The 26722-nt window shown below is 42.3% G+C and overlaps 3 protein-coding genes and 1 long non-coding RNA gene across 6 annotated transcripts in view; all 4 read right to left on the reverse strand.

Moving 5' to 3' along the window:
• The window catches only part of LOC124045752 (inosine-5'-monophosphate dehydrogenase 2), a 37928-nt gene extending 34075 nt beyond the window's left edge, over positions 1-3853 (reverse strand). The window contains exon 1 of the mRNA XM_046365333.1: positions 3434-3853. Coding sequence (XP_046221289.1) covers positions 3434-3579 — 146 coding nt within the window. The 5' untranslated portion in view covers positions 3580-3853. The remainder of the gene's footprint in view (positions 1-3433) is intronic.
• A 1408-nt stretch (positions 3854-5261) lies between these two features.
• Positions 5262-15672, reverse strand: LOC124045753 (E3 ubiquitin-protein ligase ARIH2-like). The gene is made up of 15 exons (XM_046365334.1): positions 15514-15672; positions 11494-11982; positions 11054-11121; positions 10862-10934; positions 10493-10634; positions 10072-10193; positions 9610-9719; positions 9071-9188; positions 8922-8972; positions 8473-8494; positions 8169-8320; positions 7414-7557; positions 7115-7183; positions 5924-6040; positions 5262-5729 (listed from the first exon to the last, which is right to left on the reverse strand). The coding sequence occupies exons 2-15, from the start codon at positions 11755-11757 to the stop codon at positions 5658-5660; spliced, it is 1524 nt and encodes a 507-aa protein (XP_046221290.1). The 5' UTR covers positions 11758-11982; positions 15514-15672; the 3' UTR covers positions 5262-5657.
• Positions 15673-17324: 1652 nt separating this feature from the next.
• LOC124046856 (DNA repair protein complementing XP-C cells-like) lies at positions 17325-18981 on the reverse strand. Its single transcript, XM_046367645.1, is given in 5 exon segments — positions 17325-17337; positions 17452-17535; positions 17537-17622; positions 17705-17803; positions 18213-18981. Coding segments are annotated over 5 exon segments (321 nt in total). The 5' UTR covers positions 18252-18981.
• A 1356-nt stretch (positions 18982-20337) lies between these two features.
• On the reverse strand, positions 20338-26198 carry LOC124045754. 3 transcript variants are annotated; one of them, XR_006840898.1, is made up of 3 exons: positions 21786-26198; positions 21557-21645; positions 20338-21368 (listed from the first exon to the last, which is right to left on the reverse strand). It is a non-coding gene; the product is annotated as an uncharacterized LOC124045754 (long non-coding RNA). The 3 variants fall into 3 exon arrangements; XR_006840899.1 differs by having other exon boundaries at positions 20338-21061; positions 21557-26198; XR_006840897.1 differs by having other exon boundaries at positions 21557-26198.
• Positions 26199-26722: the final 524 nt, after the last annotated feature.

Consider the following 26722-nt stretch of genomic DNA (forward strand, 5'->3'; position numbering starts at 1 on the left):
TTGATCATCTGAGATATCTGGAACTTCAAGTGGATAATTTTTCTGAGAAGTTGGGTGTATGATACGTGGTGTGCATGCATGTGATGAGCAGGCAACAGAGTCCTGTGTTATTAAACATTAGTGTTGATGGTCAACACATTCCTAAAGGTCCTGAGAGGTTTCCAAGCGTACTGTGTGTCTTGTACTAACTAGTTGAGTTTTAAAGCATGCTGTTCCACTTGCATCTTCATTTTGGTGTATACCGGTACTATAAACACCTAAATAGTAAATGTGTGACCCATGCTTCTAGGAGGAGATTAAGCAAGGAATTAGCAGAATGAGATGTGGTAACTTCACTGAAAGAGCAGACAAGAGATAAGGCACTGTAGCAGACAGTGACCTAACAACTACTTATTGTTCGTGGCATTCCAATTGACATGATGGTGCCTCCAGGGTGTCATAATTACATTCTTGTCAAACATCGTCACACAAGTCAGTTTGTCAAATTTCTGCCCTGTTAGAGATGCCCCGGTCAACTGTTATTGTGAAGCGGAGACGCCTAGGAGCAACAACGGCTCAGCCACGAAGTGGTAGACTACACAAGCTCACAGAACGGAACCGCTCAGTCCTGAAGCCAGTAAAAAAACATATATATAGATATATAGATATATATACAGTGCCTTGCAAAAGTATTCGGCCCCCTTGAAATTTGTGACCTTTTGCCACATTTCAGGCTTCAAACATAAAGATATAAAACTGTATTTTTTTTGTGAAGAATCAACAACAAGTGGGACACAAATCATGAAGTGGATGACATTTATTGGATATTTCAAACTTTTTTAACAAATCAAAAACTGAAAAATTGGGCGTGCAAAATGATTCAGCCCCTTTACTTTCAGTGCAGCAAACTCTCTCTAGAAGTTCAGTGAGGATCTCTGAATGATCCAATGTTGACCTAAATGACTAATGATGATAAATACAATCCACCTGTGTGTAATCAAGTCTCCGTATAAATGCACCTGCACTGTGATCTCAGAGGTCCGTTAAAAGCGCAGAGAGCATCATGAAGAACAAGGAACACACCAGGCAGGTCCGAGATACTGCTGTGAAGAAGTTTAAAGCCGGATTTGGATACAAAAAGATTTCCCAAGCTTTAAACATCCCAAGGAGCACTGTGCAAGCGATAATATTGAAATGGAAGGAGTATCAGACCACTGCAAATCTACCAAGACCTGGCCGTCCCTCTAAACTTTCAGCTCATACAAGGAGAAGTCTGATCAGAGATGCAGCCAAGAGGCCCATGACCACTCTGGATGAACTGCAGAAATCTACAGCTGAGGTGGGAGACTCTGTCCATAGGACAACAATCAGTCGTATATTGCACAAATCTGGCCTTTATGGAAGAGTGGCAAGAAGAAAGCTATTTCTTAAAGATATCCTTAAAAAGTGTTGTTTAAAGTTTGCCACAAGCCATCTGGGAGACACACCAAACATGTGGAAGAAGGTGCTCTGGTCAGATGAAACCAAAATAGAACTTTTTGGCAACAATGCAAAACGTTATGTTTGGCGTAAAAGCAACACAGCTCATCACCCTGAACACACCATCTCCACTGTCAAACATGGTGGTGGCAGCATCATGGTTTGGGCCTGCTTTTCTTCAGCAGGGACAGGGAAGATGGTTAAAATTGATGAAGATGGATGGAGCCAAATACAGGACCATTCTGGAAGAACCTGATGGAGTCTGCAAAAGACCTGAGACTGGGACGGAGATTTGTCTTCCAACAAGACAATGATCCAAAACATAAAGCAAAATCTACAATGGAATGGTTCAAAAATAAACATATCCAGGTGTTAGAATGGCCAAGTCAAAGTCCAGACCTGAATCCAATCAAGAATCTGTGGAAAGAACTGAAAACTGCTATTCACAAATGCTCTCCATCCAACCTCACTGAGTTCAAGATGTTTTGCAAGGAGGAATGGGAAAAAATTTCAGTCTCTCGATGTGCAAAACTGATAGACACCCCAAGCGACTTACAGCTGTATTCGCAGCAAAAGGTGGCGCTACAAAGTATTAACTTAAGGGGGCTGAATAATTTTGCACACCCAATTTCAGTTTTTGATTTGTTCCACTTCATGATTGTGTCCCACTTGTTGTTGATTCTTCACAAAAAAATACAGTTTTATATCTTTATGTTTGAAGCCTGAAATGTGGCAAAAGGTCACAAAGTTCAAGGGGGCCGAATACTTTCGCAAGGCACTGTATATAAAAATCGCCTGTCCTTGGTTGCAACACTCACTACCGAGTTCCAAATTACCGCTGGAAGCAACATCAGCACAATAACTGTTTGTCGGGAGCAATGCCAAGCGTCGGCTGGAGTGGTGTAAAGCTTGCCGCCATTGGACTCTGGAGCAGTGGAAATGATTTCTCTGGAGTGATGAATCACGCTTTACCATCTGGCAGTCCAATGGACAAATGTGGGTTTGACAGATGCTATGAGAACGCTATATGGTACCAATGCAGATTGCCAAATATAATGAGGAATAATGGTCTGGGGCTGTTTTTCCATAGTTCAGACTAGGCCCCTTAGTTAGATGAAGGAAAATCTTAACGCTACAGAATACAATGACATTCTAGATGATTCTGTGCTTCCAACTTTGTGGCAAAGGTTTGGGGAAGGCCATTTCCTGTTTCAGTATGACAATGCCCCCAAGCACAAAGCAAGGTCCATACAGAAATGGTTTGTCGAGATCGGTGTAGGAGAACTTGACTGGCCTGCAGAGCCCTGACCTCAACCCCATCAATCACTTTTGAGATGAATTGGAACGCCGATTGCGAGCCATGCCTAAACGCCTAACATCAGTGCCCGACCTCACAAATGCTCGTGGCTGAATGGAACCAAGTCCCCGCAGCAATGTTCCAACATCTAGTAGAAAGCCTTCCCAGAAGAGTGGAGGCTGTTATGTCAGGAAAAGGGGCCCAACTCCATATTATTTCCCATGATATTGGAATGAGATGTTCAACAAGCAGGTGTCCACATACTTTTGGTCATGTAGTGTACTACAATAGAGGAACGTCCAAATCATTAATAACTGAATAGCCAGGATTATCCAGAACCTAATCAAATACCCAGCTAGCTACTTCATTATGTTGGTAGATTTGCATCAGTTCCCAAAGTCAAATTGTTACGCAACTCGATGTCACCTGAAAGCACGAGTTGAGCCGGGAAACCTAAGTCGGCAGACCCATGTAGAAAGAATTAATTTACTGCGTGTACTGCAATGACTCAAAGCCCCTGCATGAGCAAATAATAATGTCATGTGTTTAAGACTTAATATAGGGCTTGCTCTGGTTATTAGCCAACTACAAATAGCTGTCAGCGAAACTACATTTAATCAAGGAGCCATGCGACCATAGATGTTTTAAAAAATGCGACTGCCAAATCCCAATAATTACTTGTACGTAAGGCCGTCCCCGCAGTTGAAGAGTTGCTGCCCGCTCAGTCCATCATCGGGCACGTAACCAGTCTGTCCACTGATCAAGTAGTCAGCCATGATACACAATCTATTTCGTGTTTGATCAGTCACTTTGATGCTAAACATACAACGACCCACGAGACCGAGAACTTTCTTCCTTTCACTCCTAGTTCCGATTGGCGATCTGTCAGTCAGCTGTGGCGTGGTGCGACCATCCCCAGCGCGCCTTGTTAAAGTCAAGTCTGTAAAAATGTCATGTAATGCATTCACAACAGTTGAAAATAAACCGAAATGCCCTTTATATTCCTCGACCTCTAATGTTATCAGGCTTCTGCCCTGTCTGGCGGTAGCTCCGGTCGCACACGTGTTCGTGATGTGCAGTTTGCGAACGATTCGTTCGTTTTGAAAGACTCTTTTTACTGACTCGAGTCATGATTCATTTTTTTCAGAGCGACTAGTTCATTTTATTCGTTCGTTTGACCTGCAGGCGGCAATGAATTATACAGCAAGATTAATACGCGCTCCTCCGGTTTATTGGATCCAAAGACGTGCTTCGTGTATCATGTGCGCAAGTGAAAATAGATCTAAACATATGTTTAGAACTGATAATTGATCGCATGGTGCAAGAATGAATGCCAGTCATTGATTATTAAACGGTATGATGGACACAGCCTCAGCATATTACTCTCACGGCAGTCAAGCAATGCGTTCCGCCGAGTTTTACAATCTAATCTGGTTGTGGCCACAACTATACCTCGTTTCAAATGTATCAAGAAATAACCTTATTTGTATGCCTAGCAATCAACAATTGTACATTGTTTAAAGCACACTTTTAAACAAGTGACACAAATGACAGCTCCAATAAACAGTGGCGTGTATTCGTGGATGCCAAGGGAAGCCAGGCTTCCCCCAAAAATGACCAAGAAAAAAAACATCCAATCCTTTACTTCGTCTCTCTGCGTTTAGTCTCGTTTTCCCCAGTGATTTTAACCACACACCTCTATAGCCAATAAACTCATTTTGATGAAGGACATGTGAACGAGCGCTTAGTAGAATCATGACTCTTTCGAGTTTTCAGTTCACTCTCCTGCGTGCTCTGGGCAGCACTGACTCAAATGAACGAAATGAGTCGAAATATTCATTCATTCATTCGACTGACTGACTGGAAAAGATCCGAGTCAGTAAAAAGAGCCGAACTTCCCATCACGTCAGACCACCTTTATTCGGTCGTGAACAAGTAAATCCCTCCAACCTGAGTCATGCGTCATTTCCGGTACCGGGCCTAACTCCGCCTTATGCTCTAAACATCTTGCATTTCATCAGGTGTACTTGAGGGCGCGGTTAATTGTGTCACCTTGTGAGCTCCCCTATTTAAGTTTTGGGCCTCCCACTATAAAGTGGCATGCACACGTAAAAGGACAGAGTGCATTAGACCAGTTATATCTGGCATATGATGCTACCTATATTTGGACATAGTCACTGCTTATTCTAATCAGTCTGCTATGCTCAAGCTCCTAAGGGGCTGTGTCAAAATGAATGCATTGTGGAGGTCTACTGTTTGTGTTGGAAGGTCAGAGGGTATCAGAATTGAACACGTCTGAAGTGTTGAGTATGTAATCTATAATCTGAGCAAAATTAGTCCTAAAGTTAAGATTCTCTGAGAGTAAGGGTTATCAGTAAAAGTTTGAAGTCAACCCATTGACAACCACACCACTGCTGGTGAACCTAGCCTGGGTGCCAGTGTGTTTCTACTCTCTTGCAAACTCTTACAGGCATTGGTGTGTGATAATTAATACACAAGAAACAAATTTGTTTTAAAAAACTCTAACTATTTCTGTATTAATGTACAACCATGGAAAATTACAGCATTTTTTAAATTTTCCGTTTCTTAAACAATCTAACTATCAACAGCCATTTCCAGAAAAAGGTGAACAATGTGAGAAGAAAGAAAAGTAGAAGGATGGTGGGACCGCGTGGGAGGAAAATTAAGAATTTGTTTTATTTTCTGAAGAGTGTATGTGTGAGTGCGCGAGCATGCGCATGCTTTCTCATTTCATGGTGTAGTGTGTAAGAATGTGGCGTTGTTGACAGATCTAAATGGGGGGGGCTGTGCCATTCTGAGACCCTGTAGCAGACAAATAGAGCACTTAATGAGGGAGGGATGAAGGAGGGAGCTGTTGGTGCTTTGCAGTAGGATGGTAACTTCAGGTGTCGTGAAAATCCTTCAGCAGCGTGCGTCTCCTCTGCTCAGCAATGTGCATCTGATTCTCCAGATCCTGAGAGAAACAGAGGGTCATGAATGACTTATGAAGGAGTTAAATTCTTCACACAATGGTCTAATAAATTAATATGCTGCAACATCTTTTTGGTCCTTCCGATTTCCCAAGACATGCCAATACCCCTCAACTCCCCTGTGATCCCAGCCAATGCAAGTCCCAATCTGGAAACCTCCCAAACCCCCCTTTCTTACCCCTCGGTCATTGGCGCTCAGCTCCCCCTCACTCCCTCTCTCGTAGGTGTCTGCTCGCTCCACCTTCCAAGACAGGTTCTCAATCTCTGCCTCAAGCTGGGCCTGCTGGTACTCAAACTGAATAGGATAGAAAAACATTCATTTCAGACAGCATGTTTGATATGTCATAAGCAACTAGCGGCACCCTGCCCGTTAATTTATGGATCTGATCTATTCAACTTCATCTTTGTGGACTGCAACAGTCACAGAATCGTTCACGCAATAACCCCCCTGCAAAGCACAAATTCATGCTGCTAATAAGCTATTATTTTGCTCACTGCTAAATGTCATCCTGTGTGTACAATACTGAAAATGTGGTTACAAATTTAAGTAGGTATACAGAGCTGTGGCTGAGTGATAACTCTCAACACGTGACTCCTCACCAGAAAAAAGTTGACCCTCATTTTCCTCTGTATCCCCTTGTAATTTATAATCTTTCTAAATAAAAGCTTTAAAAATGTGAGTGGAATTCCCCTCTTTTAAAGCAATTATGTCCAAAGGTTACTGGCCTGCCCTACACAATAAAAATACTATTGTGATCAATAAATGCCTTGTGATGCATAATGCTGCATTCAAATTCTATCGGAAACTCAGAACCTCCGAAATCAAATGAATGCAAGTTATTAGCATAGAGAGTCCTATTGGTTGGCTCTGGTATTTAAGTGGGAAACAGTTTGTTTCTACAACGAGCTTCCAAGTCAAATTTCTGAGTTTCTTAGTTCCGACTAGCAACTGAACGCAGCATAATTGCAATGGTAATTTGGAATGTTCAGTCAATGAGTATTATGGGTAATGTAGTCATTCTACAGTTTCCAAATTGGCCTACAATTGCCTACATCATATGCATTGTGACAGCACGATCTCCCACAGCAACGAACATTCTGAAAACACAAAAACCGGGAAAATAAACAAAAATACAAAACACAGCGGAATATAAAATGACCAGTAGCATGTAACAGGACGACGTGCTTTCCCCCCTTATAAATCAGGGCTAAATTGTAAGTGGAGACCCCCCCCCCCGCAGTTAATTGAGTGGCATACGGTATTATAATATAGAGAATTAGCATTTGACTAGATATATTTAATATAGCTTACTAAGCCTTTGTTAGCTTATACTACCGACACACACACAGAACAAGACAGGATTCTCACCAGTTTTTTACGAGGACCAGACTCCATGTAGTAGGCGTAGGGGTAAGTATACTGCAGTGTGTAGCGACACTGTGGGACAAACAGATAAGAGATAAGCATGACTTGTTATTCGTTTAAGCACAGTGTAGTAGGTCAAATAAGTACACAGATACTCCTTTCACACCATAATGCCAACCTGAACCAAACTGTGCTGCCTCGGTTACATACTAATTTGTAGTGTGAAAAGCCCTATACATTCCAGTGTTAATGTGTGTGTTTTTTCCTTTGTGTGTGACTGAGGCAGGCAGGGGCAGTAGTACCTTGGCCAGCAGCTTGGCAGCGTTCTGCAGGTACTGCCAGTCTATCCAGGTGCCCAGGTTGTTCATCACCCGCTCTTGGATCTTCTCCTGGATCCGCTGGTACGTCTGAGCCTCCAGCTGGAGACTCTTATTGTGGTTCTCCCACTAAAGAGACAAACACACGGTCACAGTCTGGACTGGAGGAACAGTAAGAAAACATGAGACACAGAATGTAATAAAAAAAACACGACACACCCTCAAGAAAGTCACATACTTATAAGCATGTTTTGGGTGATTCTGAGAGGTATCTCAGTGTGAATTTGACATGTCGTCATTGCTTGCAACATTCACAGATTTGTTTTTAACATGTATGGGAGATTGAGTTCCCATGATCTAAAAGTACAAGAGAATGTGAAGACTACTTCTGTGTAATTATGTGTGACTGAGGAACATTCATGTATATACTATCCTAGAAAGTGCACAGTATGTATTGATATAATTTAGAATAAAATAAGAAAATATTATATGGCTCTGGTTGACATTACAGGTGCTGATGGTGGTGGTGCCAAGTACTAAACAAACCACAGGCCACCTGATTAACACAGTTACTCTGGCCACGCAGTGATTTGATGTCGTTATTGTCATCTATTTACATTAAACATTGTGATACTTCAGAAAGGTTCACTTAATTCCACATAATACTCAGTGTGAGCAGATGTTTGACTGTCATATGTTCTTGTCAGTGGTAGTAGCATGTTTGTGTGTATGCATCTCACCCTCTCAAAGTAGAAGAGATATTTCTTGAGGGCCTCTCTGGCCTGTGCCTGCTGGCTCTGGTTGACGATGTCTGGGTTCTCCTTGTAGCGACTGCACTCATAGTACTCACTGCCATGGGTCTTCCAGTCCCCCAGACACATCCAGCAGAAGTCTACACACACAGTGATACTGACATTAGTGAAAAAACTACATGATATGAATGTCAAAATGGGCTACATATGGCTGGAGTCAGTTGAACTGACAAATGATGATCGGTAGAAAAGCTACTTAGGTGCAAAGCTGTAAGTATAATTGGATACATACCGTGTTTGCACTTGGAGCATTGCTGAAACAGACCGAGGAAACGCAACATCAGTCATTTGGCAGCTCTAACATTACATAGAATATCATTCAATGACTTTAGAATCCATTAGTATTTCAAAGTGTCTGGTCTGAATAAAGACAGGAGCTAAAGCATTACTGAATTCAGCATATAGCCCGGCAAGAAAGCAGTAGGCAGTCTCTCTCAAGGGGAATTCTAATTGGGAAAATTGTATTGGAATAATTCTGATGTCATAAGATGGAGGTTGTCCTGCAGTTGTCTAGCTAGCTGTCTGATTCATTTAAAGCATGATTAAATAGAGACAATATAAAGAACATGTAGAGTTTGAAATGACTTAAAGTGCCAGAGATTCATAGAACACTAATACAAATGTCAATGTGCCCATAGTTGGTATAATCTTGAGATAATGCTGGATTCCATCCTCACTCACCATGTGATTGCAGCCTCCATTCTTCTCAATGCAGATATTGCACTTAGGACACTGAAAAACACACACTATTAAACATTATGTACAAAAGCAAAGGAAAATATTGTAAAATCACACAATTGCTTTAATTGTGTGTGTGTGTGCAGTCTTACATCTTTAGTGTGTGCACTGATGTAGTTGGCGGTCTCTGAATCGTCTGCACATTTGGTTAGCCACCTTCGGATGGTTGGGCAGTCTGTTGGGGCGTGGTACATGATCCGGCATTTGAAACTAAGGGCAGATGTATCGAGAAACATTAAAAAAGGCATCTGCAGGGAGTCAATGATATGATCAGTGCATATGTTCATCTGACATGATGCATATTATTTGACACCTTGTGCATTAATCGGTGCGTAAGAGCTGTATGTGCGGGCATCTGTGCGTAAGAGCTGTATGTGCGGGCATCTGTGCGTAAGAGCTGTATGTGCGGGCATCTGAGCGTAAGAGCTGTATGTGCGGGCATCTGTGCGTAAGAGCTGTATGTGCGGGCATCTGTGCGTAAGAGCTGTATGTGCGGGCATCTGTGCGTAAGAGCTGTATGTGCGGGCATCTGTGCGTAAGAGCTGTATGTGCGGGCATCTGTGCGTAAGAGCTGTATGTGCGGGCATCTGTGCGTAAGAGCTGTATGTGCGGGCATCTGTGCGTGTCTCACCAGAAGACCTCATTGCAGCGGATGCACTGTACTCTGCGGGCCCGTGGCTCCTGCACTTGGATGACGATGGGACAGTCTGCCCCTGGACACAGCTGCAGCTGGAAGTGGCTCTGAAGGAGGGCGAGAGACTGGGCCTTACCGGCAGTGCTTAGAGACCGACTAGGCCTTACCGGCAGTGCCTAGAGACTGACTGGGCCTTTCCCATTGTTACAGACATGTTCAATAGGTGGAGAGCACTTGATAAACATACACACAATAGCTGAATGACAGAAAAAAAAAAAAAATTATGATTAAAGCAGTGTATGCAGACAGTGTGGTTGTTCACTGTTTGCTGTCCCAAGAACGAAAGGTGTAGTGAGAGACAAAGGCAAACTGGGAGACTAATAGAAAGAGGGCAGACTGAGTGGGAAGCACCAACAAGAAGCCAGACAGACCACCAGAGGGACATGCTAAGACTTGTACCTCCACATAGTCCCTGAAGAGGTAGCGTCTATATTTGTCCTTCAGCTCCTCACCAGGCAGCAGCGGGAGCACAAAGTCCTCTGGCATTTGGAGGGAACAATCCTGAGCCATACAGGAGATACCTGCACACAGACAAACACACACACACACACGTCATTTGAACGTTTGAAGATGATGCAGACACACAGAGCATTCATAAAATATGATCTGGAGAAACACATGCATAACGTTTTTATTTTAAAACATCTAAAGGTAATAATACATCTGAATCTGATTGCACATAAAAGCGATCAAATACTGGTAAATAAATATCCCACCAGGGGTCCTCTTCAAAGCCCATCACATCACTCCCTTCAAAGGAAGAGCCAGCTCCTGACTTAACACTTTGACAGGTCGTATCATCCCTAGCAGTGCTGCTTACCCACTCCCATCCCATCTTTGACGAGTACAGTGCAATGCTGCTCCCAGCATGTTTTGCAGAAGGAGTGCTGGCAGGGCAGCGCAAGCAGGGCATCCCTCCGAACCAGCTGCAGACACACCCCACACTGGAGGGACTGAGGAGTCTGGAGACCCACAAAACATTAAAACATACCAATATTACATACCAGTGATTCTCAAATAGTGGCCCAAGTGCCATATCTGGTCAGTGACCTTTTAGTTGGTGTTTAGTTCAGAACACCTACACAACTGGAACATTGAGTCGCCTTGCCTTTCCAGATACCACCTTTAACTTTACCCAAATACATTACAGACACACTCACTAAGACAAAAGAGCACTCTTAGTTCTTACAGGAACTGATCTGCAGGTGCTGCTGGGCTGGACCTGGGCCTCAGACAGCAACTGAGATGAGTTGGACTTGTATCTGAAAGGCAAAATAAAAACGAGTGCATCAGAAATAGAATTAGTACCAGTATATCACAATATTCGCTATGCATGTGTATGAAAATATAAGTGAGTATGACAATGCATGTGTGCATTTACCTGTCCAGTATTTGTGACACTTGCCAGTGAAAATGCACAAGGACCAGTTTGGCTACAGCAGGTAAAACCTGTACAGAGAGAGCAGCACGAGCATCAGGAGAAGGCAGCGTATCAATACAGCGGTTCCCAGCAGGCTGCACACCCTCATCTTCAACTATTTTCATACTTCTTCAAACTGATAATCACCGAGACGACAAGGAACTCCTATACCTAGATATCATGTGACCCTGCCACTGATATGGTCAGATTTTTCAGTTACCCATTTAATTTGGGCTAAAGCACACCCGTTCTGATGGGAATTAATCATGCATGCCCACCTAACCTAGGGTCAGATATTTTCACACCTCTAACTGTTATGGTTACAATTGAGGGAATGGTAATCTGATCCTAGATCTGTGGTTAATGGTAACGACTACCCCATAGACAAGCCCAACACCAACCTTCAGGATGGCGGCGATACTGTTGACCTCCTTACAGAGCACCTTCTGGATCTCACTGTAGGTGAGGCAGGTGAACTGGTACTCCTCTGGGTCAAACGAGTCGGCCCCCTGCTGCTCCATGTCTCCGGCCACACCGTCGTAGTAGTCCACAATGTCCCCCTGGTCCTCATCGTCACCCCCGTCGTCATCCTCGTCCTCCTCCGAGTTGACCCCGAAGTCATCCTCATTGCTGTCAGAGGCCTGGCTGTTCATGTCCACAGACATTCCCCGGCAGAGCCTCTCTCTCTCTCGCGCTCTCTCTCTCTCTCACTGGGACTGACTGACAACTCTCCGGCCGTCAGCGACACCGGGGGAACAACAGGTCCCAGAGAACACGGTTCCACAGACTAGCCAGACACCACTCAGCAGCAACGGAAGAAGCAGAAGAAGTTACACTCCCCGTCTTTCATGAGGAACCGATGAGGTGATGGTCTGAGAGGACACAAAGAACTGTAGAAAAGGAGGGAGGGAGGGATGAAAGGGGGAAAAAGATCACGGTTGAGTGTTACTTTAAAGAGATTTATAAGGAAATCAAGTTACATGATCTCGAAGAACTGGGTCAGGGAGTAGAGATGGCTTGCCAGGCATGGTGTTCATTCATCTAAATCTTTTGTACTTAGATCAATGTAACTTGTACTCCAGTCAAGTTCTCGCTCTGCACAAGATAGAGCAGTCTGCTGTAATACCCAGCCACTTGTGTGAATCACTGAGTAGAGATCCGGTAAAACTTCTCTCCAACCAAAGCTTCAGATTTACTCTTCAGATCTTCCATTACCCCTAGGACTTTCTTTTAGTTGTACTGTACATTAGACAAACAGTATGTAAACACGTGTGGGATACAAAGCATGAGTAACAGCTTAATGAAGCAGTTTAAAGGATTAGCTACATGACAATGTTTTACAGTACAGACAAGTTGGTAGGACAGTAGACACGAGCAGCTGCGTGACAGAGTCCAGCTAGCCATAATAACCCAAAACAGGATTAGTTTGCCAACTAATTAATGACTTGCAATCTCAAAAGCACCTTGATGTAGTTGGCGCTGTTGTGATTGTAGTTCTCTCTCAGATATCTGATCCTGTCCTACAGGTTGTGATGCACGTATGCAGCATTAACATGAAGCCATAAGCTCACCACAGTGGGCAGCCAGGAGTTGTAATTTGTGACTTGCAAAATCGACCTGGCCCCAGGTCAGTACCAGACGCTTGTTTGCATTCTCTCCATGCTATAAATAGGCACTTATGCAGGGTGACATTCTTAACTTTACATACACTCCCTAAACTTAATTTGGCTCTATACTACAGATTTTGGATTTAAGATCAAATGTTCCAAATGAGGCAACATTGCAGAATGTCACCTTTTATTTGAGGGTATATTCAAAACAGATGTTTTCCTGTTTAGAAATGAATGCACTCATGTAAATAGCCACCCCCCACAGATTTTAAGGTGTCATAGGTATTTGAACAAATTCACTACATTTAGTCAAAAGTTTAGTATTTGGTCCCATATCCCTAGCATGCAATGACTACAAATCAAGCTTGTGACTCTTCTACCAACTTGTTGAATGGATTTGCAGTTTGTTTGTTTGCATTTTGGATTATGTTGTGCCCAATAGAAATTAATAGTAAATCATGTAGTGTCACTTTTATCATAAATAAAATTTTTACTTGTTTCTGAACACTTCTACATTAATGTGGATGCCTCCATGATCTACCATTAGTTTCTATTGGACACAACATAATGTTAAACAACCAAAACTAAACGCATCCAACAAGTTTGTAGTCACAAGCTTGATGTAGTCATTGCATTCTAGGAATATGGGTCCAAATACTAAACTTTCAACTAAATGTAACTAGGGGAGTGTAGATTATATCAATTACTGATATAATTGAAACATTATTTTTTAATTATGTCAAACAATATGAAAAGGGGTTTGTTCTTCACCCACTTCATTTTATGGCAAAATAATCTTCCATGAAAAATATATTTAAAATTAAAGTTTAAATCAGGGTCCATATAATTTGGATCAAAATAAAACATAATATCAGTCTTTCAAATTTGCATTTATAGTGGTTTCTTTTAAAATCTTCACACTCACTCCAATATCTTCTGACATAAGAACAGTCTCAAAATAAATGGTCAAGAGTCTCTGTGTCACAACCACAAAATACACATTTGTTATCAATAGCTATTTTAAATCTGTGTATAATAAAGGTCTTTACAGGGTAGATTCTATGAATGAGTTTGTATGATACTTCTTTCACCTTATTAGATATACAATATTTACCAGATAACAATGAAACTGTCCCAGTTTACTTGTCCCAGGGCTGCATGTGTCACAAATGTGTCTTCTGCATTTAACCCAACCCCTCTGAATCAGAGGTGCGGGGGGCTGCCATACAATAGTAACATCTTAAGAGTTTTCATACATACATCTATATTATGTATGTATATTATTACATTTATAGTTTATAATGTCAATTCTTTCTAACTGAATTGAGGCTACAAAATCCTCAACAGTTGCACTTGGAGTACTGTTATATTCTCCTAAAAGAAGAATAGCACCTTTAGGGACAGCTCTAACAACAATTTGATACTCCTCAGGAGTGAATGTAACATTATGTATTCATGAATTCTGGATAATCATCATTATTCAACAATTGTTTAACCCAACGCTGTTGTCAAACAGGTTCTGGAAACACACTTATTTTTGTATTTTATGTCTTTATTATTCCAGAAAGTACAGTACCAGTCTAGAGTTTGGACACACCTACTCAGTCAGGGGTTTCTTTATTTTTACTATTTTCTACATTGTAGAATAATAGTGAAGACATCTATAAAATAACACATATGGAATCATGTAGTAAGCAAAAAAAAGTGTAAGACAAAGACAAATCTAAATTACACATGTGGAATCATTTAGTAACCCAAAAAATGTTAAACAAATCATTATATTTGAGATTCTTCAAAGTAGCCACCCTTTGCCTTGACAGCTTTGCACACTCTTGGCATTCTCTCACCTAGCTGCATGAGATCACCTGACCTCTACCAAATTGAGATGGTTTGGACTGCAGAGTGAAGGAAAAGCAGCCAACAAGTACTCATATTGGGGAAATCTTTCAAGACCGTTGAAAAGCATTCCAGGTGAAGCTGGTTGAGAGAATGCCAAGAGTGTGCAGAGCTGTCAAGGCAAAGGGTGGCTACTTTGAAGAACCTAATGATATATAATATAATGATTTGTTTAACATTTCTTTGGTTACTAAATGATTCCACATGTGTAATTTCATAGTTTGATAGTCTTCACTATTATTCTACAATGTAGAAAATAATAAAAATAAAGAAACTCTGGAATGAGTAAAATGTGTACATTTTTGACTGGTACTGTATATCTATTTGGGGAAAAGTTGGTTCCAAGTTAGAAGTACTTAGTTAGAAAGCTTAATATGGATCTTACCCACATCACCGTTGCATTTGAGTAAAATAGCTTGACCACCAATCTGTTGGAATATTTAATTAGATAATATATTCTAAATACAATTCTTATTTCTTAAATAGTTTCGTATCCATTTGATTTTAAAAATTGTTGTTTGAAGTTTTATTTTATTTTATATGTAGCACTTGGGGTGCTACGTATTACGTTAGATAGCAATACAGTAATACACTGGAGGTTACCACAAAAATCAGTTTTCCAACTCAATAGTTTAATAACCCATCAAATACGATATGCTAGACCTAGGCAAGGTAAAAAATAATAATAATATATATTTTTTAAACAGCTGTGCCATTGTTCCACCCTGGAATTATCCACAGCTGATAGCTAGCTAGTTAGCTAGCTAACGAGTAGCTGGAGCCCCTTCGCAACCGCGTCTCACACTCTAGGCCGGAGATTGGCATATAAACAAGGCCATCTGGGGCTCATTAACAAACTACCCCGCTTTATCGTTAGCATATATCTTCCCACCAAGTACTGCTGTCTATACTTACCTTGCGGGTTGCCTTGCAATTGAAGCCACACCTGGCTCTACAAAACAGAACAAATTCTCGATCAGCACCCCCAGTAAAGCAGAAGACAGGAAGTACACGAATATTCACAATTTACGCCACTTCCGTGTCGCCAGGTATGACTACCATTGGCCAATTCTGTTCTTCAAGACGGGACCCAAATATAAATAGACTGTCTGACATTAGTTTCTGGTGAATTTACAAATGAATCTACATTTAAATAATTTCCCAGTCTTTTAATGCCAATACATTTAGCTAACAAGTAGGAGCAGTCCATTAAAACATTTTAAGAACTGTCTCTGGTCAGACTGCACTGCATGAACAAAAGTAATGCAATGTAAAAAATAAAAAATAAACCTACATGCAGAACACACTGTCATATGAGATCAGTCTGGTTTAAACAACTTCTGTCAGAAGTCAACAACACTCTTCCACTATTTTCTCTGAGTGGCTGGGAATATATTCCAAGCTCTGAATGCCTTTGTAAAACCGAGGGTGCATTCTTGGCTGTATGACTCAGTGGCGGTCCTTGACTCATTATGGGAACAATACTGTGACATTTTTTATTTTCATAAAATAATCTTTGAAAAATATTTTTGATACAGAAACATTATTTATACCAATATAGAGTAGAGACAAACAACTGAACGCACCCATTTACGTGCCTGTACAAACATACACACACCAGCAGCTTCTTTTTCTCTCTCTAGAGAATAGGAGTGTAATGGGGGGGTTGAAGGAAATCAGTTTACATTGAGGGTCCACCACCTGCAGCAGTACAGGTTTGAGTTTGTGCCAGGCTGTTTTGTAGGTCTTGGTCCACAGGGATTGCAATGACCTACATATCCTGTAAAACATCAGGAACCGAGAATCACGCAACACTAATCACGGTACACCTGTCTGTCTGACCTACTTCTGGGCCCGTATTCATAGTGTCTTAAAGTAGGAGTGCTGATTTAGGAGCTGGTCCTCCCTGTCCATGTAATCTTATTAATTATGATCTAAAAGGCTAAACAGATTCTAGATCAGCACTGAAACACATTGTGAATATTGGCTCTGATCCTTTCTGGAAACATGAAGAACACATACTTTCTCGAATGGGACCCTTTTCTCCCGTTTGGTCCCCCTGTGCCACTGTCCTGGGGCCAAGTCTGTGCCAGTGTGGCAGCAGCTGCCTACGCTCCTCATCCCCCTCCCCTTCAGACGACAGACCCTGTCCCCATTCTGGCTCTTCAGTTGGTCCAGTCCTCCCCAGGCTGTTGGGCCTTTCTTCCCATAGCACCGCTGGAGTGTCTCCCTGATCAGAGGGCCTTCACCAGCAGAGTCCAGTTAGACAAGGCTCTCTTTTCCTGCTTCTGGAAAAGACACACAAGATACATGTGAACAAAATATGAGCAGCACTAACACAACAAACATAGTCTGTACTACACTGTAGTATATGTTTAAAAAAGACACCTCCATAAAGAGGATTAATTGCATAAAATATGCATTTAATTAAATACAACTGTACAATAAGAGTGGCGGTTACAAAAGGTGAACTTTGAGCTAATTGTGTTTTCACAAACACATCAAGACACACTATAACTTACCTCTTTCTACTATCTGGATCTCTTGGTCTTCCACCCAAGCTGAACTCAGGATCTCCTCATGCTCCACACACACACACACACACACACACACACACACACACACACACACACACACACACACACACACACACACACACACACACACACACACACACACACACACACACACACACACACACACACACACACACACACACACACACACTAGCCATCCGTTCTAGAAAATAAACACACAGAAACATACTACGTAACACCAGCATACATGTCAAAAACAAACAATTCCACAACCATACATATGCACATACAAACACACAGACAAGGAAAAACGTACACAGCATGAAAGTAGCCACCATGGTGGAAGTTAAAGCCAGCGACAGCAGAAGCACAGTCCATGTCCAGCTTCTTAGCTACTCTTGAGGTTTGGCAGTTGAATAATGACACAACCTACTGGCAACATGCAGGGCTTGAACAGGAACACGTTGCCAAAGTCATTACGAGGCACCTGGAGAAAACAAACATACACCTAACTCAATGGTTAATACACTGTAATATAGACACAAGTTTTTTTTTTAGTGTAATCATACCCTGCCATCTACAGCTACTGGTGGCTGGTACTCCTCTGTCTGCCATTTACCAAGCAGAGGCAGGTCATCTTTGTCCTTCTGCTCTGAAGTAATCCTGGCCTTCCAAGAGCGATTCAAACAACCTATCATCATCTTTGTGTGTGTGTGTGTGTGTGTGTGTGTGTGTGTGTGTGTGTGTGTGTGTGTGTGTGTGTGTGTGTGTGTGTGTGTGTGTGTGTGTGTGTGTGTGTGTGTGTGTGTGTGTGTGTGTGTGTGTGTGTGAGTGGGTTTTGCTAGGCTAAAAATGTATATTTTTTTACTTTTCACACTCAAAAAATATACATTTGTTTTGGATACCAAACACAATCTCTATGAACACCACAATAATACATTTACATTACCTCCAAAAAATAACATAATTTCCATTAACTCTGATTTGAAACAACTTTATCATTTTAAACAGCCCTCTATCTAATTCTTTGCATTCAAAGTCAGTTATGAAAATAATCCTGTTATGTGTGCTGCTTACCTGGAGCAGACGAGCTCTCCCCTGAGGTAAGAGCTTCATATCGCAGTAGTCTCTTCAGGGCGTACAGGGGGGGGGGGGTGAAGTCTGCTATTGATGTGGGTAACAGCTTGTCCAGCAATGTCCCCTGGAGCTAGAGCAGAGAGGAGTGTATATGACAAGCTGTATAAATGAAAGTGTGTGGATGTGCGTCTCATTCTCACCTGTTTCCTCCTGGATGTCTCTCTCAAATTCCTCACTTCCCACCACTCCTTGTCTCCCTGGCACATTCTGGTGGAGGTCATTCAGGTGGGGTCGTACTTGCTGCCCAGATCCTTCATGTGACTGTCTCCATCCACAACTACCACGTTGGTTATGGGCTACGTGGCCTGCTTGGAGAACAGTGGGTGCCCCACCCACACACAACCAGCACCCAGTCTTCTCCAGGTAGACCTTCAACCACTCGTCTTTGGCTTCATCCCCCTCTTCACTTTCTTCTTGCCTCCACTACTTCTTCTCTATGAAGCTGAACTCTTGCCTCCTTTCCCTTTCTTGGCCCTGATGGCTTTGGCTCCTCAGATGCCTCGCTGTCCTCCTCATTGGTCAGCTGTAACTCCTCCCCATTACTGGGTCCCTCCCTTTCACTGCTCTCTTTCGAACTCACCTTCAAGGCTATGCTGCAGCACTTGGGAGTTACTGGGTTTCTGTCCCACTGAAAAACCTGCCTCAGTCTCCCCTGACTCTTTCTTTTTTGCCTTCTTCCCTCCTCTCTTGCCCTTCCCCCCTAAGGCATCTTGCCCTTCCCCCCTGAAGTCTCTTGCCCTTCCCCCCTAAGGTCTCTTGCCCTTCCCCCTAAGGTCTCTTGCCCTTCCCCCTAAGGTCTCTTGTCCTTCCCCCTAAGGTCTCTTGTCCTTCCCCCTAAGGTCTCTTGTCCTTCCCCCTAAGGTCTCTTGCCCTTCCCCCTAAGGTCTCTTGCCCTTCCCCCTAAGGTCTCTTGCCCTTCCCCCTAAGGTCTCTTGCCCTTCCCCCCTAAGGTCTCTTGCCCTTCCCCCTAAGGTCTCTTGCCCTTCCCCCCTAAGGTCTCTTGCCCTTCCCCCTAAGGTCTCTTGGTCCCTGGGGAGACCTTGGGCTCTGAGGGGATCTCTTTGGGAGGTTTATTCTGCAAGGGACTCTTTCCAGGCAGGCTACCTGAGGCTGCCTTGCTATGAGGAAGATATTTGGATCAGATAAGGACACACACAGAGCCGGTGAACTATAACAAGGGTATACATACAACCGCAATGAACATAAGCACACTAATAAATAAAAGGTTTGTTCCACAAATTGGATACCTTTTGAGTAGTAACTTTTGATTCCACCTAATTTTATCATTAAGAGAACTTCATAAATAAATGTGTTCCCATCTCAAGAGGTTAAATTAAACATTTTAAAAGACTATAGTATGTGCCTATTAAGTACCATATAAATTAACAGGTTGACTATTTAACATGAAAACAGACATAAATCCCATTGGGACCAGGGGGAATGGAAGATTGTTGTGTGCCACAGGGAGGGGAAATTGAAAGTAAGTTTCACCCAAAAAATGGAATAGTTAAAACATTTCTAGCCTGTCTATCTATGGGTAACACAGGGTTGTTATGTTCGACCTGCTCATTTTTCCACCACAAAACATCAGAAATTGGTCCCCCCCCCCAAAAAAAAGAGTACAACCAGCTCACCTGCTTTTACACTATGGTTTGACTATTAGATGTTAAAAAATATTTTAAAAGGAATAGCTTCACCACATTAAAATGGGAGTTCAGTTCACGTAACAGGGTTGACCTTAAAATGAGGGACAGATGTAAATCAATCACTAATCAGATTAAATAAATATTAATCTCGAGAAATGACTGTCAAAGCAACAAAATAACTATGGCTTTACAATGATGGCAACAACTTGGAGAAATGTTGGGATTAAGTGGGTTAAAATCTTCCTAGATTCACAGAGGGTGCACGGAGGGACACATCAAAATGTTGGGATTAAGTAGGTTAAAATCTTCCTAGATTCAGATTCACAGAGGGTGCACGGAGGGACACATCAAAATGTTGGGATTAAGTGGGTTAAAATCTTCCTAGATTCACAGAGGGTGCACGGAGGGACACATCAAAATGCGGGATTTTAGCACTTTAGCAGTCTTTATTCATGTAAAGAAAAATCAGATTTATTGAATACGCCATGTGGTCTCTATTAAAGGGCACGTCATGTAATATAAAAGGCTTTTAAAATCAAATATTGGTGCACAATTTGTACTTGAAAATATCAAAGGGATGCAAAATGCACACATTTCGTAGAACGACCCAAAAGCCTTCAGTCAGGCTGTACCCTTGGCTGATGGGGGTGCTTCAGTGACAGGGGCTGCATAGAGAGCAGCAGTTGACAAGAGCTGCAACAACCTAAGCACCAACAGAAACATCTGATGGAAACAGACAAGCACAGGGGTCAGAGGTCAAAGTTGCATCATGCAGGTAAGACAAAGGAAACAGGCTTCAGTTGAGTACCATCAAGCCAAACCAAGTTGGGCCTGATTTATGTCTAGAGAGAACAAGTCATACCATAAGAGCCCAAGTTGTTCAAAAGAATATGGTCCTCCCTCACAAACATACTCCATTCGCAGTGAAAAAAAGAATATGCAACAGACGAACATGCACAAACGTTTCTGCAAGGTGCCTTCAATTTGGATACATTTACATTTACATTGGATACATGTCCCTCAAGTGTCATTTCCTGGTGGTGTTTAGCAGTGAGGCTGCCCAGCCTCCTCTCCAGCATGGCCTGTGGTCCCAGCCTCTCCTCACAGGGAAGATCTGGGTTCAGCATGAACATTCCCCCAAACCTGGAGAGAAGGATGACATCAAACAGGATAAAGTACAAAGAACAACACATAGACTTAACAACATAGCCAGGTATGATTAAATGAGTCAGGTTAAGGGTAAACATAGTTCAGGAATAAGCAGAGAAATAGGTTTCCACACAGTTAAAGTCACACACACACATTGAAGGCCCTTCTAGCCAGTTGAGCAGGCCAGAGGGGTAGTTCGTGTCAATGTGTTCCTTGGCCAACATGGTAAAGTGGGTGGGCAGCAGGTTCAATACACAACCAATTCCGGAACATCCCATTGGCTAAAAGACACGAGGTGGACCTATGGGAGAGATGTTAAGAATCGATATCGTAAGAATACAGTGTTCAGATGAGAAGAGAACATGTTAAGGCGAAAAAAGGACGACAGTCATTCTGTTATCAGGTGAACGCAGCATGACAGTCTGTGAGATAACATGTGGTGTAAGGACCTCCACATGGCCTTGTGTGTGGGCGTGCATGTGTGCTCACCTTGTGTGTGTGTGTGTCCTCCACCACATCTTTGTTGAAGCGGTTCATCGTGTCGCAGGTAGGTCTCAAACTCTGCCTTCCTCTTCTCCCTGGAGTCATGTGGTTTACCACCAGAGTTGTCATGGTGATTGATTGGTTAATATCTTCATCTTGGAAAAATAAACAATAATCCTAGTCTCTGATAGTTTTATCTATGGTGGAACACTTGATTTTCCAAAGGAGTACACACAAATACACAGACTGCATCTTCCACTTTTCTGCAGATGTTGTCAAGGGCCTCAATCTCTGTCTCCACAGGCTGAGGGCTGGGCTCTACTGGCTCCACTGGACGTAAGGGCTCAGCCAGCTCTGTAGACAGAAGACAATATCACACGGCCACACACACACAGAGTAAGGACCGGAGCCATCATAGGCCTACATACAGAGAACACTAATCTACATGTGATGTAAACAAACACTGTACAAGCAAAACTAGTGCTCATTCCTTTCTCATCTTCCTCTTCTTTCCCCCCCAGGCTTTACTGTATACATGTATATCCTAGCTCTTGTAAAAGGAGGGATGATATCACTCTCAGGAGTCATGTCAGTAGGATCCTCTTTCACTGGAGCCTTGTGGAAGTATTTACTGGTGTTGGTTGTCCCCTACTGTAGTTGTGGGCTTGGCCTTTCTTTGAAACTTTCTCAGTTTCCATTCTCTGAGGGGGTGGAGAGATGAGTCATTGTAAGATGAGAGTGAGAGAAAGACTTTCACTAGTCCACTGATTTGTTTTTGTGCCACACCATAAAGTAGACAAAACCGTAGTTTCTCAACATAATGGCTGCCTACCCTAAAATCTCTGTTTAAAGCCCTATAAAAGCATCTTGAGGAAGGAGGCCAGTTCATGAACATGGCTACGGTTATATGAAAGTTGTGTGGTAAATAACATTAGTTTAATTCTGCACAGAATTAACCAAAAATAAATTCAACTCAATTGAAAAACACGTTCCTATATGCAGCCATGTTTACTGACAGATAGTTGATCCACAATGGTAACCATGCAAAACTATGCACCTGCATACAATCTGTGAAAACATGTATCTGACAGATAGTTGATCCACAATGGTAACCATGCAAAACTATGCACCTGCATACAATCTGTGAAAACATGTTTACTGACAGATAGTTGATCCACAATGGTAACCATGCAAAACTATGCACCTGCATACAATCTGTGAAAACATGTATCTGACAGATAGTTGATCCACAATGGTAACCATGCAAAACTATGCACCTGCATACAGTCTGTGATAACATGTATCTGACAGATAGTTGATCCACAATGGTAACCATGCAAAACTATGCACCTGCATACAATCTGTGAAAACATGTATCTGACAGATAGTTGATCCACAATGGTAACCATGCAAAACTATGCACCTGCATACAATCTGTGAAAACATGTATCTGACAGATAGTTGATCCACAATGGTAACCATGCAAAACTATGCACCTGCATACAATCTGTGAAAACATGTATCTGACAGATAGTTGATCGACAATGGTAACCATGCAAAACTATGCACCTGCATACAATCTGTGAAAACATGTTTACTGACAGATAGTTGATCCACAATGGTAACCATGCAAAACTATGCACCTGCATACAATCTGTGAAAACATGTATCTGACAGATAGTTGATCCACAATGGTAACCATGCAAAACTATGCACCTGCATACAATCTGTGAAAACATGTTTACTGACAGATAGTTGATCCACAATGGTAACCATGCAAAACTATGCACCTGCATACAATCTGTGAAAACACGTATCTGACAGATAGTTTATCCACAATGGTAACCATGCAAAACTATGCACCTGCATACAGTCTGTGATAACATGTATCTGACAGATAGTTGATCCACAATGGTAACCATGCAAAACTATGCACCTGCATACAATCTGTGAAAACATGTTTACTGACAGATAGTTGATCCACAATGGTAACCATGCAAAACTATGCACCTGCATACAATCTGTGAAAACATGTATCTGACAGATAGTTGATCCACAATGGTAACCATGCAAAACTATGCACCTGCATACAATCTGTGAAAACATGTTTACTGACAGATAGTTGATCCACAATGGTAACCATGCAAAACTATGCACCTGCATACAGTCTGTGATAACATGTATCTGACAGATAGTTGATCCACAATGGTAACCATGCAAAACTATGCACCTGCATACAATCTGTGAAAACATGTATCTGACAGATAGTTGATCCACAATGGTAACCATGCAAAACTATGCACCTGCATACAATCTGTGAAAACATGTATCTGACAGATAGTTGATCCACAATGGTAACCATGCAAAACTATGCACCTGCATACAATCTGTGAAAACATGTATCTGACAGATAGTTGATCCACAATGGTAACCATGCAAAACTATGCACCTGCATACAATCTGTGAAAACATGTATCCGACAGATAGTTGATCCACAATGGTAACCATGCAAAACTATGCACCTGCATACAATCTGTGAAAACATGTATCTGACAGATGCTAGCCCATTAAAACGCATCAGTGACACATTTGAACCAGGAGTTATTGAAGTCATGCGGTCAGACTCAGAGAGATGCAACTGCAACATTATAAGTCTGCATTTTACATGTAACTGGCAGCCAAACATTTGATATGTTATGTTGTCAGTGTCACAATGTAGCCTAACTTAGCTAAATGGCAAGATACAGAGCAGATTTTTCCATGGATGTTTCCAATCAGTATTTCCTCAGTGTTAGCTAGCTAGCCGAGTGTTGTAACTAGTTGGCTAAATGTACCAATACCTTGGTCTTTTTGGCTCTTAGTCCGCCAGCTATGTAATTTTGCAACCTGCTTCAGCTTCTTTGCATCGGTCTTCAATGGTGTGTCTGTAGATTCTTTACGCTTGGCAATGGCAACGGAGGCTGCTGAGGGGAGGACGGCTCATAATAATGGATAGAACGATTGGAATGGCATCAAACACATGGAAACGAAATGGAAACCATGTGTTCGGCGAACTCATTCCACGATTCCCATTCCGCTCCAGCCATTACAACGAGTCCGTCATCACAGGAGGTGTCACCAACCTCCTGTGAGGCTCACTACTGTTCCAACATTAATTGTGTTATTTTTACAGTATTACAGATTCATGAATGACTGCGTTTCCCATGCACAGGTGGAGTTGTGTAAACGTGCGAGAAACCGTGATTATTTTCACAACTTTTCCGAGCATTTCATAATACAGTGGGCAGATTCGATTATACCGAGCCGCAGCACACCGGTCTATGTCCCGTTACGTGTAACCTTAACCACACTGATAACCCTAATGCCTCACCCTAATCTTAAATTGCGACCAAAAATGTATATTTTTTAAATGCATTCATTCTAACAATATACCCATTTTGACTTTACAGCTGGCCTATCGAATGGGAAATCGCTCAGTGCTGCCTCCAGGACAAGACTCATGGCAATAAACGTCAACCTGCACCTGGCTCACGCCCGGGAGGCAGCCAGGTTCCAAAACGAATATGCAATCAACTTTTACCCGGTCTAAATTATGTTCTGTATTATGTCATTCTATATTATGTTTCATGTTTTGTGTGGACCCCAGGAAGAGTAGCTGCTGCTTTTGCAACAATTAATGGGGATCCTAATGAAACACCAAATACCCGGTGCAAAACACGCCTATACGAGTTCCCGGTCCAGATTAATCAAATGCCCTCAATGTGCGGCGATTGTTGTGGGTGGGTTTCAGAAAACGTTATATCCGCATCCACTTCCGCTGTGCCATCAGTACTCCCTAGAGAGAGAAACAGAGATGGCCTACAGCCAGCAGTGCCATTCACATGAATACTCAGATTAGTGGTAAAATGGTTGTAAAATAGTCCATATATTACTTTTGGTTGTGTTCTGATCGGAGTTTCTTTTGGGGAGAGACTGGGTGGGAGGAGACTGTGTGTCTGGGAGACCGATACCGATAAGCCAACCCATAGAGACCTTAGGGTACTAGTGGTTAGTAGGCTACAAGTTCCAGACTAGTGTAGGTAGATCTAATATTTGTTAAATTCACTCAGTGCACATGATTGTAATATGTAGTGGTGATTTGACAAACTCTGTGATAAGAACAACTAAGTCTAAAATGCAGTGCACTGTGCATTACTGGGTGTGGCAGTATTGTGCTAACTGGCAGAAAGGGTTTTTGCATTTATGGTCTGCACCAGGAAAATCCAAAGGCGAGATAAACTGGTTGACTCCAACGATATGTGTGTGTGAGGGCACAGGAAGGGGTAAATGTCATCACTCTTAACACTTGTTCTATAAAACAGCCAGATGCACCACCCTCTCACCCCTTCGATATCACTCTATATATATCTCACTCTGACATGTTTGAGTCTAGTCACAAGACATGTCATCTATTCACGTTACTTGTCAGTGACTGATATTGTTGTGATTGTACATTGGCCAAACCACAATCATCTTTCAAAATCAACATGTGAGATTAGACCATAACAAGCTGCAGAGGGGGATATATAAACATATAGCTCTGTATTTGATAAGGTGGCACAGACACACACATATACACACACCTCCTCATGGACAAACACACACAATGTTTTCTTGTTGTGGATGTACATCTGGGTGATGATGGAGCCTGGAGGTATTATGTCACTTCAGGGAGCTGTCTGTGAACTGATAAGAGAGACACATTTCCAGACAGTCTTGATGCAGTAGGAGACAGATCATCATGGGGAGGGGTTGGGAAGTTGAGGGGAGAGGGGGGTGAGCACTGGGGGGATTGTATCCGTGGTCCTCTTCTGTGGTCCAGCGTGATATGAGCCCAGCGCACTGCATGGCTTCCATCCCTATATGAACCCTCAACGCAGTCAGATAGGAATAAAAAGCCATACAGTGCAGTGGGCACTCTGAGCAGACTATAAACTACCCATAACTTACACACAGGCTACAGCTACACAAACAGTGTACACACACACACATACAGGAGTGGTGTAGTAACTACACTATTATAGCAGGTATGGTGCCGCGCTGCACCTAGTGGTAAGGAAAGGTACAGGTGTAGATGAATCCACTTCGGAGCGGGCTAAATTTCCCCCACGACTTTATTCAACACCTTTTTAT

Source organism: Oncorhynchus gorbuscha, linkage group LG10, assembly GCF_021184085.1.
Source record: "Oncorhynchus gorbuscha isolate QuinsamMale2020 ecotype Even-year linkage group LG10, OgorEven_v1.0, whole genome shotgun sequence".
Classification (NCBI taxonomy): Eukaryota; Metazoa; Chordata; class Actinopteri; order Salmoniformes; family Salmonidae; genus Oncorhynchus; species Oncorhynchus gorbuscha.